The sequence below is a fragment of the Mustela nivalis genome (assembly GCF_964662115.1).
Source record: "Mustela nivalis genome assembly, chromosome: 4".
In the NCBI taxonomy this organism is placed as follows: Eukaryota; Metazoa; Chordata; class Mammalia; order Carnivora; family Mustelidae; genus Mustela; species Mustela nivalis.
The window spans coordinates 12400415-12423558 of NC_139023.1; the positions used below are offsets into that span (position 1 = coordinate 12400415).

The 23144-nt window shown below is 35.7% G+C and overlaps 1 protein-coding gene across 1 annotated transcript in view; it reads left to right on the forward strand.

Moving 5' to 3' along the window:
* Window positions 1–46: 46 nt before the first annotated feature.
* LOC309863877 (transmembrane protease serine 11F) overlaps window positions 47–23144 on the forward strand; it is a gene marked incomplete at its 5' end in the record, with an annotated part of 101609 nt that continues 78511 nt past the window's right edge. The window contains one exon of the mRNA XM_082729139.1: window positions 47–135. Within this exon, the coding sequence (XP_082585265.1) occupies window positions 47–135 (89 nt within the window). The remainder of the gene's footprint in view (window positions 136–23144) is intronic.

The window sequence follows — 23144 nt, forward strand, 5'->3', positions numbered from 1 at the left end:
TGCAGCATGTGGGTCTCTCATAACTAGATGCAGAAGGCTCCCAGTCATGCCTGAGGATGAGGCCAGTCCAGCCAGGGTTGAGGCCTGCCAGGCTGAGAAGTTTGGTCAGGTGGTTGCTGGTCTTTTGGATGAGGAGTAGCAATGCAAAGGCAGCCGTTTTCTATAAAATTTTATTGACCATTTTTAGAAAATCAAGTACTGCCAATTAGCATCACATCCACTCATGCACTATTTAAAAATGGATAAATTTGTGGATTTTTTAAAAATAATAGAGTCATATAGCTAAATCTGCTATGCTAGCTTTACCAAGTCCATATCCTAGATCTTAGATTATATCAGTGGTTCTCAAACCCCTGAGCTCTTGGGGTCCCTTTACATTCTTCAAAATTACTGAGATCCTCAAAGAATCTTTGTTTATATATAGCCTGTATCTATTTTGATATTTATCATACTAAGAATTAAACTGAAAATCATTCAAAATATTTAATCCACTAAAAATAGCAGTATTAAACTCATTACATGTTAACATAAATCACAGAATTTTTATTTAAAAATAGTGATATTCTCCAAGAGAAAAAAAATGAGAAATATGGCACTATCTTTAATATCTGGCTTAATAGAAGGTGGCTGGATTTTCATCTCTGCTTCTTCATTCAATCTGTTTTGTTGTTGTTGTTGTTGTTGTTGAAGTATATGAAAAAAATCTAGCATTACACAGGTATGTAGTTGAAAAAGGGAAGAGAATGTTAATAATGTTTTCAAGTATTTGCAGATTTTCTCGTATGAAAATGATGAGGGAACAGAAGGCAAACTGAGGACAAACAGGAGCTGACACCCCCCACCTCCACTCCCAGCTGCCCTAAAGGAAAAACAAATAGTTAACTTAAGGAGATCACAATCCTGCAAGACATGATTCTCCCTCAGTTTTACAAATGTCTTAGCAATTTACAAGAACAAACCATTTCTATCAATGGCCAAGCTTCCAGAAGAGAATATAGATTCAATTAATTGTCCTTATAATCAACAGCCCATTGACAGATACTTGAAATGAAGGGATGGGGGGCATGTAATGTCCTCCAGAAACTTCCCAACTATCTTCATGTTTGTTAGAGGGAAAAACAACCTTAACTTGACAGTGGCAAGGCTTCTGTATACTTCTCTTTTGGTCATTCAGAATATTACAAAGACACACTCAGCCTCAAGATTTCATCATTTTTAATGTTTCTTCCAGGGAATTCTTAATGTAATTCTCATATAATTCTCAATGTTTCATCCAGGGAATGCTTAAATAAGTTAGATTTTTTTTCCTCTCTGTGAATGTGTGGCAGTGAAGAATGCAGAGATAGGATGACTCCTGATTTACTAGTAAATCAACACCTCGATTTACTAAGGTGTCAGCAGTTTTAACCACTATTGGCTTTGAACCACTGGTTTGGTTTCACAGACCTCTTGAACGGGTCTCAGACACCAGCTGGGGTATGCAGACCAAACTTTTGAAACCACTGAGCCATGCTAATCTTTCTAAAGAAAGTATCTATAGCAACCACAAAATAACTTTGTCCATCCATAAATAACCAGGAGTCATTCATCCATACACAGGCACAAAAGAAGCATGTTGAAGAGGCAGCGAACTAGGAAGAGGGATGAGGGCAATGGAAGGTGAGATAAGCCATATAAGATAAACAGGAAGAAATCAAAAAAAGACTTCTCAGTGAAGAGGTGGAGGTACTTGGGTAGGGCACCGAAAGCAGAGGAAACACTCTCAAATCCCATGACTGAATGCAGCATCACTTATTAGGATGGTCTAGATCATATTGTTGTAACACACACCTAAATCTCCATAGCTTAATGCGTCACAATTTATTTCTCGATCTTAGACTATTGTCAGTAGGATGACTCATCAAGACAGCTCGATCAGCAGCTCAGGCTGCTTTTATCTGGGCTATGCCATGTGAACACGTAGCCTCCACAATCTCCATGGCATTGAAAAAGAAAGCTGCTAACAGATCTACTAACGGAACTGAAATATATTCACTAAGGATTAGACGAAACTCAAATCGCCCCTTAAACTGTTGGGTCCCCAATAGTGGGTCCCCCAATAATGGGTCCATTGTCAAAGGAGCAAGGCTAATTAATACAAAGCGAAGGTCAAGCAAAGCTTTATTTCTCGCCAAGCATCAAGAATCAAACCGAACGTTCAGGGCCGCGCCTCTTACAGAGAGGGCAACCTCTCTCTGCTTCAGATTAGCTTTTAAGGGCAGAGGTTATATGGTTGGGCCTGGCCACACACAGGTGGCCAATGAAATTGTAACACAGAGAGAAAGCTGCACAGTCCTGCTAGGTGACCAATTGAATTACAATTTACCCTAGTAGATATTTGAACTAGCCTACCACCTTGGTCAGAATTGGCACCCAAAAGGCACCCAAAGGGCAGGGCCCATACTCCTTGGTAAGTAGGGAGACAGTATGTGCCCCCACTGATTGAATACCTCCACCTGGACTGACCCACCCTTGTATTTAGGCTTTGTTACCTGGGACTGGTTTCCAGAACTTGTTTTTAAGTAAGTCCCCTGGGGGAAGGGGGGCAGGGACAGTTTAAGTTTTAAACAACAAAGTTATTGTTTAACCGGATGGAAGAGCTCTGGTTAAACAGGTCCTTACAGCTACACCATGTGAACATGTAGCCTCCACAATCTCCATGGCAGAGAAAGAGAAAGCTGCTAACAGATCTACTAATGGAACTGAAAATATATTCACTAAGGGTCTTAGATGATTAGACGGAACTCAAATGGCCCCTTAAACTTGAAGGGGTCTAAGAAATGGGAGAGAGCTCTTGGATATTTGGAGAGGCATAAATTAAATTGGCCTAACCTAGTTCTGTAAAACAGACCCCTGGCACTAATTTCTGCTACTACAAAGAATGGACAGTTTCTACAGATAAACAGTAAAGTGCTCTGTTAATCAGCCCGAATGACTGCCCAACGATGACTAGTAGACAGGTTCATACTGAAGTTTCAGGTCAAAAAGAAGTAGAGATAGAGCTGGAGGGCTTAGATAGTAAGCAAGAGATTCTTTACAGTATAATGATCAAAAGTTCAGTCTCATCTTGGAAAGCTAAATTTTTTCCTTACGTGGGTAGAAGAGGGGAAAAAAAACAGGTAGATATATGCTTTTGCTTTCCACAGATGTGTCATTAAAATTTGTGTTAATCCAATTTTATAAGCTGAATTATATTTTAAATTCTGTAAAATAGCCTGATATTTAAATAAGTATATTATTTTGAATTATTTTTCTATATAGGATCCCAAATATATTTGCTTAAGGGATGAATAAGCTTTCAAATTTTACCTCTGAAACCCGGGCTTATTAGAAAAGAACACGTACGTTCTAGCACTTCTCCCAGCAGAGGGCACTACAACCCAAGTAGCCCACTTCACATGGCTTCCATATATGTCAAACTTTCATGCTTACTTGACACCTTTCATAAATGGACAAAGTATAGTCCCATGAGGAGGTGAAAGAAGACAAAGTAAAAACCTCCCTTCCAGTCCTTTTTTCTGGTAATCAAAAAATACAAATAGAGATGATTTGCGCATGTTCTTATCAATTTGTACCAAGTATCAAATAAAGGAAGATAGCTAACAGCCCAGAGGACACAATTTTTATAAAGGTGCCATCACACACGTTAGAAGAGGTTAAATATGATTTGGGGAAGAGCACAGATTAAGTTCCATTTTAAAGGAAAGTGTCAAGAACGTTCTTGCAAATGACAATATCAAGTTTCATGATAAATAAAGATATACGTATTTACAAATGGATTCTGCTCTAAAAACCACATGATCTAGTGGAGGGAAAGTGTAAATACACAGTAAATTCAAGTACATGACAGCAGTAATAACTTCCAGGCTTAGACCTGGAGACTGTTTCAAATCTCCAGTTGCTTCTTTGACCACTCCAAACAATTTAAGGCCCCATAAACTTAACATCAGCACACTTCATCGTCTGACTCACATATGAGTTCCCCATCCTCTGCTCATCCATTATTTAATGGCATTACCGTTCCTGTATATTATGTCATATTCACCAAGTTTAAAGTGGAACAGCACACTGAACGCAGTACAGGCACACTGGAGAAATGGTTTAAAGCGTGGACCCAGCAATCATTAGACCTGCGTTGGATTTCTGTCCCTGCCACTGTCCAGCTGTAGAACTTTGCCAAGTTTCTTAAATTTCCCAGGCCCTCATGTCTTTGTCTACAAAGTAGAAATGATAATAGTACCAAGTCTTGTACATAACCTAACAAATATAAGGCATTTAACATAGCACCTAGCATGTAGTAAACCACCTTCCTCTACAAGGAGAGGTGATCTATTGTTACAGAAGCAAGGCCTTGGTGGGCCTCGGTCTCCTTTTTTTGACTATAAGCTCCCATAGAGACAAGAACGCTATTGTATTCACTACTATCACTCCAACATTTAGAACAGTATCTCTACATGGTGGGCTTTAGGTAAATATTTGCTGAATAAATAAACACATCTACAAAGTCCTAGTTTCAAGCACATACCACAAGACAAATTAATTGATTATGTTATAAGCATTCATTTTCATGAATAACTCAAATTAAAATACCACCAGAAGACCCTTCACTTCTTCTTTATAGTTATCATTAGCTCTTTGCCTGAAACGAGAATGTCTTATTAATATAAGAGTTGCCGCAGAAGAATTGTCCCAAAGTATGAAACACATAGGAGGGAAATAAGTCTCTGTTCTAGAAGCATGCAGCTTAAACATATGAAAGAACCCTGCTTTTGAGAAATAAGTACACAGCATAGCTATTTGTTTCAGTGCTCAAATGATATAGACGTTAATCAGAGCCTCTTCTAACCCAAGACAGGTTAAACCTCTAACACGTTATCAAAAATGAGGTAATATGTATTGTCACTTGGAAGCTGAGTCACCCAAGTGACAATACATTTTGAACTCCTGCAACCTCAGTCATCATAAGACAATGAATACATGTTGTGAGATTGCTTAAATGCTCAGTACAGCAGGAAACAAGATCTGTGTTTATGTATAAAGCAAGCAGGTTATCAAAAGATACACTGACTATTTGATGAGAAATTTGGTATGACCCAAAGTGCTCAATATATAGTATTATGTCAGGAGATATCTGAGTTTTTAATATGTGTTACATTACTTGATGCCCTGTCATATTTTTTAGGTTCTCTGACCTTTATTCTGACATTTGCACACACACATCAGTTAGGTTATCACAAATTATAGAGGAAAAGTTGACAGCTCCCCTAAAGTATTTTGTGTGTCTGAACTTCCTTCTCCCAAGAGTTTGATAAGGTCCACTTCATTTTCGTCCTATAACAGGAATGGAAATAGGGGTCATACTGTTCTCCTTTCTTCTCTCATGACTGGCAGTTATTCTTTAAACAGTGTATTAGCAGATTTTCTCTGGATATTGACCGTGAATGAATAGTATGATTAATATAAATTATAATAGTAAGCAAACAAACAATTACATATGGGGCAACCTGTTTATCCATATACTGACCTATTGCTACATCAGAACTATTTCTGATTTGTCTGTCTCTAAAAAATCTTAAACTCTACCTCTTGCAAATCAAGTAAGATACTTTCAGTGCTAATGACCTCAGTAGGTACATATATAACTCCCTTCTACCCACCATGCTTATGAAATGCAGAAGTCAGAATCGGGAAATTTGTCACAGTTCTCCTAGGGCAACTTCCATTATTATCTGGAGCCCAGTAAATATGATTTTCTTTTTTTTTTTTTAAGATTTTATTTATTTATTTGATGGACAGAGATCACAAGTAGGCAGAGAGACAGACAGAGAGAGAGGAGGAAGCAGGCTCCCCGCTGAGCAGAGAGCCCAATGAGGGGCTCAATCCCAGGACCCTGGGATCATAATGAGCCAAACGCAGAGGCTTTAACCCACTGAGCCACCCAAGTTCCCCAGTTAAATATGATTTTTCTCTTCTGTTCCTCTTTGGCCTCTCAATCAAATAACTATAACCAAGTCCACAAAGATCCTGTTTTTACAGTTTAAAGCCTTTGATGATCTTCTTTAATATGGTGATGAGGATTTGACTTCAGGAAGAAAGTCTAATGGGAGAGGATCTTAGGATCCCCAACTATCCAATGAGAAACATTGTATTTCAATTCCAATTCTGTTAGTTATATTGTGGCTTGAGAAATTTACTCAATCTCCCCGATCTTAGTTTTCTTTCCAGATTAATGGGAATAATAGTGTATACTTCACAGCATTGTTAGGATTAAGGGAAAAAAGTACTGAAAATGCTCAGGACAGCAACAGGAAATCAGCAAATCTTGGTTAAATTAGGAACTGCTCTGGAACTATATTTTGTCACATCCCTATTTCCTCAAATATTTACTCACATGCAAATATGTATGCCAGTGTTTTCTACCAGTTACATGACACCGGTTGTTTGGATTCTTTTTCTATTTTACTTTCAGTTAGTTAACTGATAGTGTCATTATTGGTTTCAGATGTATGATATTGTAATTCAACAATTCCATACATCACCTGGTGCTCATCACAACACGTGCACTCCTTAATCCCAACATCTAATTAACCCATGCCATTCCCCACCTCGTGTCTGGTAATCACCAATTTGTTCTCTATAATTAAGAGTCTGTTTCTTTTTTTTTTTTTTTTTTTAATTTTTATTTTTTTTTTAACTTTTTATTTTTTATAAACATATATTTTTATCCCCAGGGGTACAGGTCTGTGATTCACCAGGTTTACACACTTCACAGCACTCACCAAATCACATACCCTCCCCAATGTCCATAATCCCACCCCCTTCTCCCAAACCCCCTCTTGATTTGTCTCTCTCTGTTCCCCCTTTCTCATTTGTTTAGTCTCTTACATTCCACATATGAGTGAAATCATGGTATTTTTCTTTCTCTGACTGACTTATTTCACTTAGCATGATACAGTCTAGCTCCATCCATGTCATTGCAAATGTCAAGATGTCATTCTTTTCTATGGCTGAGTAATATTCTATTGTATATATATCACATCTTTATCTGTTCATCAATTGATAGACACATGGCCTGCTTCCATATTTTGGATATTGTAAAGAAGCTGCTATAAACATAGGGGTGCATGTATCCCTTTGAACTACTGTTTTTTGAATTCTTTGGATAATACCCAGTAGTGTGATTACTGGATCCTAGGGTAGTTCTATTTTTTATTCTTTTTTAATTTTAATTTTTATTTTTAATTTGTATTTAAATTCCCATTAGCTAATATATAGTGTAGTATTTGTTTCAGGTGTACCATATAGTGATTCAACAATTCCATACATCACGAGGCACTCATTTCGGCAGGTACGCTCCTTCACGCATTTCACACATTTCACCTATCCCCCTACTCACGTCCCCTCTGGTGACCATCAGTTTGTTCTCCACAAATTAAGAGTCTGTTTCCTGGTTTGCCTGACTCTCTTTTTCTCTTTGTTCCTCTGTTTTGTTTCTTAAATTCTACATCTGAGTGTAATCATATGGTATTTGTCTTTCTCTGACTGACCTTTCACTTAGCATAATACTCTCTGGCTCCAACCACGTTGTTGCAAATGGTCCTATGTTGAAAGTAGAGGAAAGATTTCATCCCTTTTATGGCTGAGTAGTATTCCATTGAGTACATAAACTACCTCTCCATCATCCATTCATTAGTCAATAGACATTTGGGCTCTTTCCATAATTTAGCTATTGTAGATAATGCTGCCATAAATATGGGGTGCATATATCCCTGTGAATCTGTATTTTGTGTTCTTTGAGTAAATACCTAGTAATGTAATTGCTGAGTGTTAGAGTGGTACTATTTTTAACTTTCTGAGGAAACTCCACACTGTTTTTCAGCCTGGCTGTACCACTTTGCATTCCCACCAACAGTGCAAGAGCATTCCCTTGAATTAGGAGAATAAAAAAAATGAAGAATGTTTCTCCACATCCTTGCCAACACCTGTTATCTCTCATACTGTGAGTTTTAGCCATTCGGACAGGTGTGAGGGGATATTGCATTGTAATTTTGATTTGTAGTTCCCGATGACCAGTGATGCTGAGCATCTTTTCATGTGTCTATTAGCCACCTGTATGTCTTCTTTCGAAAAATGTCTATTCACATCTTCCACCCATTTTTTAAATTAGATTTTTCATTTTGGGGGTGTTGAGTTTTACAAGTTCTTTAATATTTTGGCATTCTTAAGTTTTACTGAAATATTCTATAGATGAGAACTTATAAAAGCACTTTATCTCGCTTTCAATTGTTTAGGTTCTCCAATATGAAGATTTATGCCCTCAGTTTTTGGAAATTCTTGACTATTATTTCTTCTAATCTTGTCTCACTCTATTATATCCTTATAAGCTTCTATAGAATATGTTTTTCATCTTATTTTTGTTGTTATAGATATTTTAGGTAATACTCTTTGCCATTTTTAAATAAGAAATTCTTGAACACAGAATTTTAACTACCATTGCTAAATGAGCCTATTTGTTCTAGATGTTTGTCACTAGCAGCAATACCTAGAGTTGTTCTTTAACTACAGACACTTAAAAGATAACAAAAATATTAAAGGGGATTAAAAATATAATTATAAAAATATTTTTCAAATATATAATGTATTATATGTATCTTTTTGAAAGTTACCTGCTTATAGGCTGAATATACAAGTAAGCAATGGGCAGATTATATACAACTCTTACACATTACCTTCAACAACCAGCCCAGAAAGCCAACTCACTATGTACAATGACCATCCAAGAGGCCAAATAAGCAATTAGCCCCAGATGACCAGGACTTGATTTATAATATGATTAATAGCTGAGAACTTCTTTAATATTTTCCTCTACTTTCAACATAGGACCAATCACAGATAACTAAATATGCACCCTTATCCAATCAAATAGGCTGCCTTACTTTTAATTTAACCTTTCTACAATTTCTCCCTGCTCTGCCTGTCCTTGAGCCAACCAAACACAAATAAATGTTAATTTCTGACTCCCTTCTTATAAAAACTCTGAATAAATAGCCTCTACTTGTTCTCACTTGGCTTGTCTGTGTGTGTGTGTGTGTTTCTAGAAATAGTGAGTGTGTGTATATATATATTTACATATATATATATATAAAATTCATTGGTGTTATGTATGTGGTTCCAGCACTAATTTCTAGCACTTTATTATTAAAGAACTGGCCATTAGGTACAGCTAGTGAAGATATCTCAGAAATTAGATATTATGTATACTGTTTCTGTACAAAGTCCTTATGAATGAGTACTTGATTCATTTGTTACTTCATCAATATTTACAACTATGTGCCAAGCACTGTTGTAAGCATTAAAAGGGCAATGATCTGTGTTTTCGCTCTACTGAATAATAAATAGAGATATATATACATATATGTGTGTGATACATATGTAGACAGAGACAGAGATAACAAGCTACAAATGCTAAGAAAAATAAGTAATCAGAGGTTGAGGATAGAGAGTGTTGGAGCCACTATTTTAGAGAACATGGTCAGAGAAGCGCCTTTGATGAGGTGACATTTGAGTGGAGATGCGGAAGAAATGAAGGAGTGAGACTTGTAAGTATCTCCAGGAAAAGTTTCAAAGGGGAGAGTATAGAAACTGCCAAGGCTGAGGACAGCATGGCTGAAACCGAGTGAAAATTAGGTTGGAAAGAACAGAGAGAAGTAGTAGGGCACGATCAAATATGGTTTTGTATGCCAAGATAAAGCAATGGTATTGTAACTGTGCTGAAAAGACATGTGAGGGGTTAATGCAAGGCAGCAGCATAATCTGACTAGTATTTCAATGAGATCACTCTAATTGTTGTATACAGGGTAGACTGCTCAACGGGGCTAATCACAGAAGCAGTGATGCTTAGGAGGAAATGCAATATTTCAGATGACTGATGATCAGGTTATTAATTAGTGTGGTATAGGTAGAGATGGTGACAAGGGGTGAGATCTGAATTCTGAAGATAGAGATGAGGATATTCTAATGGACTGGATGTGGAAAACAGTCTAGCATGGCTTCAAGATTTTTGTCGTGACCAACTGGATGAGGAGTGGTGCAGTTTACTGCAATTGAGACTGAGTGGGAAGAAGCAGTCCGGAAGGTTAGGGCAAACTAATTTAAGGTTAGAACACGTTAAATATAAGATATTTGGTGGGGCACCTGGGTGGCTCAGTGGGTTAAGCCACTGCCTTCGGCTCAGGTCATGATCTCAGTGTTCTGGGATCGAGTCCCGCATCGGGCTCTCTGCTTGGCAGGGAGCCTGCTTCCTCCTCTCTTTCTCTCTGACTACCTCTATGCCTACTTGTGATCTCTCTCTGTCAAATAGATAAATAAAATCTAAAAAAAAAAAAAATCTATTTAAAAAATATAAGATGTTTGGTGAAACATGAGTATGTTGAGCAGAGATTTGGATATGCCAGTCTGGGGTTCAGAGAAGGGGTCTGGACTGGAAATGTGAGTCTGGGAATCATGAATATATCGAGAGCGTATTTGACACAAAGGAAGTTCATGCAAGTCAGGAGTAAAGGTGGTAGAGAAATATCTGAAGGCTGAGCCCTGAGAACTAGAATCCTGACTTGTTGGAAAGAGTAAAGGATTCAGCAAGTAGTTTCTCAGTCAGTGCCCTGTAATTAGCAGCTGCTGAGGAGTCATGTAACTCCTAGTTGATTCATGTTTCAAGTATTAGATACAATCTACTACTGCCACAGATATACTAAGAGCATCGTGTGTAGTAGCTGGAACATATTTCCTTTGTTAATTAGGAATAATTTAAAGCCAAACGGTAGCTACAGATTTTTTTTCTTGGGTATTTTTACACCAACGTTTTGAATTAGATATTTTAACCAAATGCTAAAAGTACTGTAATTTAACTTATGTAATAACAATGTCTACCAAACCCTTCAAAGCTTTTGTGCCTAAAAGCGTGTCTTACAGAAGTAAGAGCTGAATAAATATTAGTTCCATACTGTAATGTTTCACTGGCAGATAGTTAATAGCACAAAGCCATTTTATGTACTGGCGAAAAACACTCTAAAAATGGTAATTGTAGAGGTTATTTCCTATTCATTTCCTTCAGCCACATAAAGGAATATGAATAAGAAAAAAAAAGGCATTTCTTGAAATAAAGATCCCATATCCAAATTCTTTCATCAGTATTTTAACTTTTGACTCACTGTGAGGCTTGGATCAAACTACATAATCCTTATGTAGAGTGAACATAATTTTTTCTTTCTACATGTTGGGTGCTGTAAGATTTGATGGGATTATGTGCCATCCTCAGAACTTTCTGGTAGAGAGTCAGCGAAAATGATAGTGGTGATTACAGGTGTGTTGGAATGATGTCTCAATCGACCAGCTGTTGTTTTTAGCATGGCCCTGTGATTGGCTAAAAAAGATGGCATGTGACTAGTTTCAAATTGGCAAGAACCTTTTTGAAACCAGGACCTTGTCTGACTCAGATTTAAAGGTGAAGTTCTGGGAGAAGGAGGTTAACTCTACATTACTTTCATGTATTCTGGATGCCAGAGACAGGATTCCAGAGTTGCATTTTGGACCATTTCCAACCGCTGCCAGCCAAAGAAGTAGAAACTGTCTAATGACGGAACCATTTCAAGACTATAAACTACAAGGTATGCAAGCAATGGTTAAAAGGAATAAACACATATTTCTAAAGTCCATTTGCTGTCCTCCTTGTGCCCTATTATAGTTTACTATGACATGACTTTTAAGAATTTACTTCTTTTGCTGACATTCTAAATCTGTCTTGTTCAAATTTTATTCTCTCTCCTTGAACCTTGAATTATGAGGCATTTCAATTTATTGCATAAAAATGAATTTTTTTTAAAGTCAACTTTAAAAATATCTTGGGAGGTTTATAATGGCATTTATTTGTTCGAAGACTTTAGATCAGTGTGTACTAAGGACTCCTGGGATATCCCTGAGACTCTCATGGACTGTTGACATCAAAATTGAAGTATCATTAGTGGTTTTGCCATGTTGATATTTGTACTGATTGAAGCAATAGCAATGATGATTAAAACTGCTGCACCTTAGTATGAATCAAGGCAGTGGAACCAAACTGTACCACATTGTCTTTACATTTTTTGTTTTCAAGCATTCCAGAAAAAAAAAAAAAAAAGAATTCCAGTTTCACTTAAGAATGTTATTGATGAAGAAGTTATCATCAAGTTACTGATGTATTAACTTTATTAAAGCTTGACCATTGTGTAATGGTCAAGCTTTTTTATTAATACTCCTGGTGACAAAATGAAAGCCGTACATCAACATTTCTGCTGCAAACTGAAGTGCAATGGTTTTGAGGAAAGTTCTTAGATATTTGAAAAAAGCTGAAAAGCTACTATTTAACATACAGCATCATTTACTTAGATTTAGTTTTTTTGACAGGCAGCTTATAAAAAATTAATAAAGTCAGTTTGTGACTTCAAAGAAAACTAATCATTTGTTGTTTGTGATCAAATTCAAACTCACAAGTGAAAATTGGAATTTTTTAAAACTTGCATAACCCCTGTAAATTTTACAGCTTTCCAACATACTTACTTTTTATAATGAGGTTGATGTTGATGTTAAGAAACATGGGTTTCTTGATATTATATAATGAAATGTGTTAACACTTGGGAATACAGGGGATTATGTGAATTAAGTGAATCAGTACTTTATAAAGACCCAATGCCTGATGTTACAAAATCATACACATTTAAAGAGCCCATCAAGTGTGACAAAGACTGATAGATTTTAACATAACAAAGTACAAAAATTTAATTGATACGTTCTCAGATTCTACATGGCAACAACTCACCTCTTTCATGTTTAGTGTAAAATCAAAGAATATCCATAATTATTTGAAAGCCTATCAAAATACTCTTTCTTTCTAATTATATCTCTGTGTGAGACAGAATTTTCCTAAAATATTTTAGTCAAAACAACACATGGCAATACAGTAAGTTTGAGAGCAAGTAGACCTAGACCTAAAATAAGATTCACATTTTTTTAGAACTCAACTTTTTAAAAATAAAAATGATATTTTTAAATGACTTATTTTTATTTTAAATAAATATTTTAAATTTCTTAGTTTTAATTTCTAATATAGTAATGATTGATAGGTAGTCCACATAAACTATATTTAAGGTCTTTGGTAATTTTTAAGGTTTGTGTCTTGAGACCCAAACATTTGAGGACCACTGATTTAATTCTTTCCAAAGGAGAAGTCAAGCATAACAGACCTATGTAATGATAGAATGCTAATTCATTAGCTTTAAAGCTAGAGTTTAAAAATATATAAGCCCACAAAAAAATACTACCTGCTGTTTTTTCATTCAGTGACTCAGTCCATGACATATTTAACATAGTGATTATGCATCTGATGACTGTGCAGATCAGACGCTTTGAAATATATAATGCTAGTGCTCTGGGTGATATATTTTGTTTGTCTAATTAATGCTTATCTCCTGGCCCCCAGCACCTAACATAATCAATTCCACAATCACATTGAGGATCTTGAACAAGATACATTTTTGATGATCAGAACTTTGACCCTACTGCAAATGGTCTTGGGTTTGTCATAGGTTATAGGATTAAAATCATGGAAGTATAATTATTTTAGAATAGAAAAAGACAGGGATGAGGTAGTCCAAAATTTCTTTTGGCAGACACAAAAACAGAAGCCCAGAAAGAAGTAGGTAACATACAAGGTCAGTATGTGACTAATTCTGGAACTGGAATCTGGTTTCCTAGTCAAATATTCTTTTCAGTATACTGCTATTTATTCTCTGTTTTCTGATATGTGAAATCTTTAATCTTAAATGCAAAATATTGACTTACAATATTACTGATTTTTTTTGAGCTGGTGATCTTTGAAACTTTCACCCACTCCTTCAGTCCACTAAGAGTGTTCTATTTTATTAAGTTAATGTTTTGAGGTATTAATCTAGACATGGAAAGAGTCAATGTTGAAAATCAGATTTGGAACATAAGCCTAATTCTCCAGGTTGTACTGTCCTAGCTGCTGCCATATCTGCTTTGTAAAAACCATACATTTTTTACTGTGATTATCTGGGTGAAATTGGAAGGCTGATTGTAAGTCTCTGAGAGATGTAGATAAAAAGCATGAGAAGAGCTACAATCTGAGACCATCTTGCGGCTTATACCTAAAAGAACATTAAAATCTTCAGAATTTTGTTTCTTCTCTCATTTTTTTAATTGTTTCCTGCCCATTTTCTTCTCTCTCTTCTCTACTTCTCCTCTTCCCCATCTCCAAATCTAATATGAATTTTCACATTTTAAAAAATATTCCATTTAATCAATAGGAGGTGTGTTAACAGTTTTCACATATAAAAATCATCCATTTAGCTTTTTGGAATTTTTTTTTGGCACATCTTTGTTGTTTTTTTCTTCTCTTTAAAATGTGTATAGCTTTTTGTATGTGGTTATTGCACATTTCTTAAGGCTATTACTAGTTACATGGTATCACTTTTGCTTTTGTGAAAAGATTTTATTATTATTTTTATTATTATTTTATTATTATTTTTATATTAAGTTGTTGTTGTTGACAGAGAGATAGCACAAGTAGTCTGGAGTTGCAGGCAGAGGGAGAGGGAGAAGCAGGCTCTCCACTGAGCAGGGAGACCTATGCGGGGCTCAATCCCAGGATCCTGGGATCATGACCAGAGCTAAAAGCCACTGCTTAACTGACTGAACCATCCACCTGCCTCAGATTTTATTATTCACAATTGGTTAATACTGACAAAGTTATTCCTTGCTATATTCACTTTTTGAATCAAGCCACTTTGAATTCTTTTGTTAGTTTAGCTGATTAATCCTTAACTAACTTGGATTTTCTTTTTGTTTTTAAATCAATTAGATTTTCTATTTAGAAAATCTTGTTGTCTGCAAAGAGTAATTTACCTACCAGCCTTTCAATGGTTAAATGTCTTTTTACAATTCCTGATATATCACGTTATCGTGAACATATAAAATCATATATCTGAGCATATAATGTTGAAATCCCTCATTTTAACAATGGGAAAAACCATGACTCAGGAGAAATGATAGCCTATATTAAAATTAGCTAGAAAAAGTATGCATATTAATCTGTAATCACTTCCTACAATCCTTACTGAAACAGATTTAAGGTCACTTTCTCACTTGGTATAAAATAACTGAATGGTTATTTATGTAGAACTCAGAATAAATCACCCCCTTTAAAATTTTTACTTAGGGGCACCTGGGTGGCTCAGTGGGTTAAGCCTCTGCCTTCGGCTCAGGTCATGATCCCAGGGTCCTGGGATCGAGCCCCACATCGGGCTCTCTGCTCTGCAGGGAGCCTGCTTCCTCCTCTCTCTCTGCCTGCCTCTCTGCCTACTTGTGATCTCTGTCAGATAAATAAAGAAAAAATCTTAAAAAAAAATTTTTACTTAAATATATTTCATAAAACTTTAGCTGTGTATAATACATTTTTGGAAATTATATAACAATGATTAAGTCCCTGTTTACAATTGGTCTCTATCATAAACTAAAGAGTATATAAGAGAGAATAATTCATAATATTTGAGATGTATCCTTAAGTATAGACTTCTCATCTTGCTGTTGATTAGGAATCTAACTACAGCTTCATGAGGAAATCCTGGCCAGCAAGCATTGCATCATGACTGGTTTCATTAATGAATTATGGGCATAAAATAACACCCCCGGTGAGAAGTATTTGAATTATGCATAGATGGCGATAGAAATACCTAAGGAATTAGTACACTCAATGGATATGAATGAAACAAGGCACACAGTGTAAAAAGGGATGGAGACTAGTGAACTTCAGTGTTATGTGAATTGGGGATGAAACTAGAAATTGGCCAGAATTCAATGAGAATAATAGTATGTTTTCAGACAAGAAGTACATTTGGAGGAAAAGTTGAAAGATGGTACTCAGGTCAGGTACAGACTTGAAAATGGAAATTCCAAAGAGCAAGGATGGGAGGTCTTTGGATGATACCCACCTCTCAGCCTGGGTATTGACTTTGATGTACAATTTTCTCTGTTGTCTAGTAAAGAGGCCAAAGAAAGTAAATCAGCTCTTTCATTTCTATTTTCACCTCTCAATATCAGAAATCTAATTTTCAATAGTTCATGGGACCCCAGAACAGAACAGTCTTTGTAGTTTTGGTTCAGATGGTTAAGGAATAAATTAGAGCAATATTTTTCAAAATCAGTGCTATTATCTGCTAGTACAAAAGGCTGTTTTGTGAAACATATATATGTATCAATATGTGTATGCTGCTGTGATATAAAATGCATTTTTACTGTAGAACATAATAAAAATTTTTGAGGGAAAAAAGCTGTACCAAGATGTATCAGAACTCTCAATACTGACCAGGAAAAATCTAATGCCCACAAGGATAACTTTAGAGCATGATATAGGAGGTAGGGTGGGGGTGGAGAATAAGTGGGACTAGTCCACCCCCAGCAGGGAGGAATATTTTATCAATTACTGTTGTTTAGAATTGCTGGTGCATGGTGACAATAATGACCGCACCAACTTTTTTTTTTTTTTTTTTTTTTTTTTCAAATGAAGACCGTTCTTTATTGCATTTCTTTTCAGGACATACACAAAATTGAAGTTCATGCCCTAAACCACATAAATAATTTTAAAGATCTACTTCATCAAAATATAATTTACATAAAAATTCAGTGAGTGTTCACAAAGTTATACATCATGGCACCCTACCACGATCAATTATAGATCGTCCTTCCCACTTAATCCTTAAATGTTCAGCTCTGTGCCACATACGCCCACTGATGTGCTTTCTGTCACTATCAATTAGACTTGCCTTTCCTACGGCTTCATATAAATGTACTCATTCAATAAGTACTTTTTATGTCTGACTTTTTTCACTCACTAGATTGTTTCTGATATTATTTCCGTGATGTTGAGGGTATCAGTAGTTCCCTTCTTGTTGCTAAATAGCAGTCTGTTACCTGGCGTGCAACAATTACCCATTCATCCGTTGGTGGACATTTGGGAACAATGGAATGCCCATAAATTCCTGGTGGGAATGTAAAATTAAACAACCAATTTGAGAAGTGATTTGGCAGTTTCTGACAAAGTTACATATATACTTATAATACAAATCAACCATTCCACTCTTAGTTATTTACCAGAGAAATGAAAATATATATCCACCCTCAAACTTGTACACAACTGTACCTATCAGCTTCATTCACAATAGACCATGCCAACTTCAGTAACTTTCCTTTTGTTTTTAAATTCTTTACAGACATAGTACCCTCCTATTTTCCTGCATGCAGAATAGACTGCTTCTATAACCCCTGACTTCAGACATGGGGTGACACTGCTTCAGAGTGGCAATGGAAATTCCAAGTTATTACATACCAGAATCAATCTCTATTATCAAGTTATCAATGAAGACTATAAGCCATCTATAAATAAGTTATAAGCCACTGCAATACCTAAAATCAGCCACCAATAAAGGAAAGAAAATGTTTAGAGGAAATGGCTATCCTATTTGTCTCTCAAGTGTAATTTATTAGAAGATTCCTTTTACTTAGCATCCAAGAAAGATGGAGTTCATAAAGAGTTCTGAAAAGCTAACTGCAATTGTTATGAAGTTTTTTTTTTTACTTTCAAAATTAAAAAGAGAGAAAAAGATCATATTTCCAATTTTCAGAAGTTATGTAAAAAATAAATACTACTTGTAGTTTGAAATGGAATAAGATAAATTAGCCCGTGTGTGTTAACTGTCCATCTACTATGGGTCTATATCAGATACCAGAAGATACTTCAGAAGGAAAAGATCCACATTCTGGTCTTTTGGATTTCAAATAAAGTTGAAGAGACAAAACTAGAATACATAATAGCAAAAACACGAAACTGTATCATACATTGTAAGTGTTTGAGGAGTCTACCAGTGAAGAAGCTACAAGTTCTAGAACAATATACCACTATTAACTAAATTATTGATTATGAGAATGATGTAATGTTTATTGAGTAACTACTCTTGTTAGATTCTCTTCCAGGTCATCTACATTCATAATTTCATTTGCTATGCACAACTATTCTAAAGGATAGATGCAATTTTCATTTTTCTCTTACAAGTGAAGAAATTGAGGCACAAAGAGATTAAATAACTTAACCAAGATCACAGAATCAGTGGCAGGACAAGAATTTGAATGAAAACAGTCAGTACCCAAGAATTGCACTTTATTTTATTTTTATTTTTTTTAAAGATTTTATTTAATTTATTTGAGAGAAAGAACACACACACACAGAGGGGGAGGGACAGAGGGCAAAGCAGAATCCCTGCTGAGCAGGGAGCCAGATGTCAGGCTCCATCCCAGGACCCCGAGATCATGACCTAAGCCAAAAGCAGACACTTAACTGACTGAGCCGTGCAGCCTCAACCTGCACCCAGGAACTGCACTTTGTGTTACCCTAAACTATCAAAGATTTCATTAAGGGGGTGATAATTGGGTTGAGCTTTTACGAAGTGTCATATTTAAGTGAGAGAAAATAATAGAACACTTCAATGAGAAGGAGGTTATAATAACAGAAATTAAAAGTCAGAATGAATATTACATGTTTTAAGAATAACAATGCTTAATTAGGCTTGAAGTTCATGATACAATGTATCATGGGAGATAGAGCTGGGATGAATTTGATTCTCAGAGGATTTTAGAATTTCATTGAGCACATTCTTGATGAGGTAGAAAATATGGGCGCCATTATAAGCTTTCTAAAATAGTCACATGATGAAAGTCATGTTTATGGACAATTAGTCTTTAATAAGCATGAAGGTGACATGGAAGGAAAAAAGAGCAAGAGTCATAGAATTCAGCTGGCAAGGTGTTAAAATAGTGTAAGCTAGATTAAGATGAGAAAAGAATATATGGACCAAAAAAATAATTTGAGGGAATAATTACCAAAATCATTGGCTAGACACAGAGAATTAAAGTGAGTACTGAGTCAAAGATACCTTTCAAATTTTGAGTGTAGGTGATTAAGACATTAGGTGGCATCACTGACAATGACATAGAAACCTGGAGGCACAAAAATTTGTTAACTTTGAGATAAGGGATTAGACTGTAAAATTCTCCGAGAGCAGGATGGTGTCACATTTACCAGTTTAGCCTTAGCCATATGAGAGACACAATGCCTGGCACATAGTGGATGGCCAAGAAAATGTTTCTGAAGATGCCTGGTACATAATAAGTGGTGAAGAAAATATTTTTAATTATATGATTGAATATAGTTATGATAAGACAGTGAAACAAGAACTCAACAGGCATCTATAGGACTACAGTTTAATGAGGGAGTAAAGTGGGTATACAGTTTGAGGAATTGTCTGAATAGAGGACAGTCTTAAAGAGCCATGAGGATTAATTAATTCATTAAAGAGAAATTTGTTTTGAAAAAAAAAAATCTGGAGGAGCTGTTATAAAAACCTCCTACTTGAGGTCTTAAAGGATTTCTTTCAATTCAAAAATTATGAAGAAAAATAAATGCTTATTTAGTACTTGTGTCACAGAACAGTCTCTTTGCATTTAACCCTGCTGGGGGAGCTTATGGGGTGCTGATCAGCTTGACACATTTTTCCTTGCAAAGTCACTGACATATATAGCTAATATGTAAGAATGTAGAATACATTCATCCATCTTACTCAGATCCAGTATCATTTGATGAAGATGAGACTATCTCAGTCAGCTTAATTCCAAGTGAGAAATACCTAATTATTTTTTGAAAGTGCATACCAGAAAATATTAGATCATATTCATAGCTCATGTTTTAACATGTAGGAATGCTGTACACCAAAACTATGGCAGTGGTATGGGGAGACAAAAGAGACCAGAAGAGCAGATATTAATCCAAAGAGACTTCAGTGATACTTTAATAAAGAATTACATTTTAGAAAGAGGCTGGATGTAGTTTATTAATTAAAGGTATTAGAAACAAGAGCATGCACTTTCCCCCATGCTTCTCTGAAAGACCTAACACTTCTCAATAGGTCTAACTTCTGTTTGTTTCTTATTACCTATACTCAACCTGTTCCATTCTATGAAGTGTTTATCTAAAACTAGATAATTTTATTCATAAACAATTCACCTAATCAAATATGTGAAATTGCAGTATATCAAAATAGGATGGAAGCCAAAACAATAAATGTCAGTGCCCTGTCAACTGAACCCCTAGCCTGATCACGTTTTTATTCTACTCCTCATCTTGAAAAGATTATATTATATTATATTATATTATATTATATTATATTATATATAATACATTATATTATATTGTCTTTAGTGCTGTGAAGTGTGTAAACCTGGTGATTCACAGACCTGTACCCCTGGGGATAAAAATATATGTTTATAAAAAATAAAATTTTTTAAAAAAAATTTTAAAAAAAAGGGAATAAATCTCAAAAAAAAAAAAAGGTTACTTCCCTCTATTCTATTTTTTCCCTTTACTCTAAAAACGAGTCTAGATATGTGTCTATGAAAGATTGCTTCATTCACACATCTGGTAAAGAAATCTTAAGATGTATTGAATCACTGCTCTAGAATTCCTGTGGTTATTTCTTATTGTTCTTTCCATATCTTTGCTACTCTCCTAGAGGAAAAAGTATCAGCTTCTCTACTTCCAACTATTAACCTCATCATGTTTCTAAGTAAGAAAATACTCTAGTCAACCAAACAGCATTGTGCTGCTAGCAAAGGTTAAAAGTATCGTCTTCTGGGAAAGAAACAGGTTAAATTGGGCAGCAGCCTTTTGGCAATGGTCGGAATGAAACTGCCACTTGTGGCCAGCAAGCTGCCAGCTGTCCTCTAGACAATTAATTGTGCACGAACACACATATCAAGAAAACATATCATGGCCCTAAGACAGAATGAATTCCAATAAAGAGAATGAAAGGCAATTATGTCTCTTTGAGGCCAGGAAATGCATCAGTTTTGGGGGAAGAGTTTCCTGGACAACTGGATCCATCCACTTGAGAGATGAAGCAAAAACCTAGATGTGGAGTTCCCAGTTCAGCAGCTTGATGTTGGGAAACCAGTACGGAAGAAACAGAATCTTACTCATAGTCACGAGCTATGCTCTTCATTGTTTTGCACGACGATGTCCAACATATCTTCTAGAAAGCTTTTCAACATGAGTTTTTTTCTGTTGCTATTCATGAATTTAGCCATTGCTTGCTCATTGGCCATTTCACTGATCCAGGGCATTAATTATCCGATCTTCCTGATGACAGAGAAGCATGCACGTTCTTTGTGAAGACCCAGGGAAACTCTTCCTTTGGCATAGTATTTATGGTCATTTTGGAATTTGCCATTTGATTCTGATGCTATACCTATGCTCAAAGAATTTTTTAAAATATTTTATATCTATTTTTTGACAGAGAAAGCCAAAGCAAGAGAGGGGAAATAGGAGAGGGAGAAGCAGGCTTGTTGCAGAGCAGGGAGCCTGATGTGGGGCTCCATCCCAGGACCCTGGGATCATGACCTGAGCCGAAGGCAGATGCTTTACCACTGAGCCACCCAGACAGCCACACAGATTTTTTAAAGAAAGACTCTTTTGGTGAAAGGATCCTTGGCATTAAGAAGTTTGAGGTTGTTCAACTTTTCCCTAATTGACTACCCTAGCATCTAGCACTCAAGTTGGAGATCAGGCTCAAGTTTTTTTCTTTCTAAAGCTGACAGGTTTTAGTTAATCAGTAGTTAGGGACTACTACTCTACAACCTCAGGAACACATATTGTTAGACTTCCTCAACCATGTAAAAATGCTCTTACAGATGTTATAAAGCCATTTTTATACATAGAAGTCCTATTCTTTTTAGAAGGCCAGAATTAAAAGTATCGTGAAAGAGGATATCTGTAAACTATACATATACTGAAAATGTAACATAAAAGTTTCCAAAATTTGAGTTGAAATTGATGTAGTGTTTTATCCCAACAGAACCTACCAATTTTTTCCCAAAAGTTAAACAGTTGTCACGTAAAATACTTTTTAATTTCCAAAATTTGAGTTGAAGTTCATATAATGTTCTAGAACAACAGAACCTACTAATTTTTTTCAGAAGAGTTAAACAGTTTGTACATAAAATATTTTCCAAAACTGTCACCCAAAGAATGAAAATAAATGACTGATTATTAGAAACAGAATCTCAGTGCTACTACTATTAGTCGATTCGGTATAACCACGTGCATTTCTTCTGTTTCCCAACATTTAGTTCGATGATAGATGGATCACAAAGCATAAAAAAGTGAACTCTACATATAAGGATGCAGAAATATATTTTATAATTACTTGTAAAATAATTTGAGCAGAAGTATTTTTAAATGTAGAGACTGAGGGGCGCCTGGGTGGCTCAGTGGGTTAAGCCACTGCCTTCGGCTCAGGTCATGATCTCAGGGTCCTGGGATCGAGTCCCACATCGGGCTCTCTGCTCAGCAGGGGGTCTGCTTCCCTTCCTCTCTCCTACTGTGATCTCTTCTTCTTCCTCTCTCCTACTGTGATCTCTGTCAAATAAATAAATAAAATCTTTAAAAAAAATGTAGAGACTGATAAATTATCTTAGATTCATGGACTTAGATAATACAGATATTTATCAGCAAGGAAATCACTTAATATGTCATATTGAAATCATAATAGAATATTTCTATGTCATTGAAGGTGGTTATAATGAAGTAATTGAGCTATTTATATTGAAAAAAATAATTTCCCTTACATGTAAAATATATATTTTGCTTCCAAATAAAACTTTTCTAAAGGAAACAATTAGGATCTGAGGGAAAAAAAAAAAACCTATTGGCTTGCACACTGGCTGAAAACCTCCAAAATCTACTTCTTGAGATGAAAAAAAAAGGCACATTTACCATCTTTTGATCTTCTCGTTTCCATAATTTAATAAACACAAGGAAATGATACATGTAAATGAGTTGATATTAGAGTAAGTGTCTCTAATTTTTATTACCTCAGTTTTCTGGGCAAATAATATCTATTTGTTCTTATAATCGATTAAAGGGAGGCCTTCAATTTGGTTTCCTTTTCCAT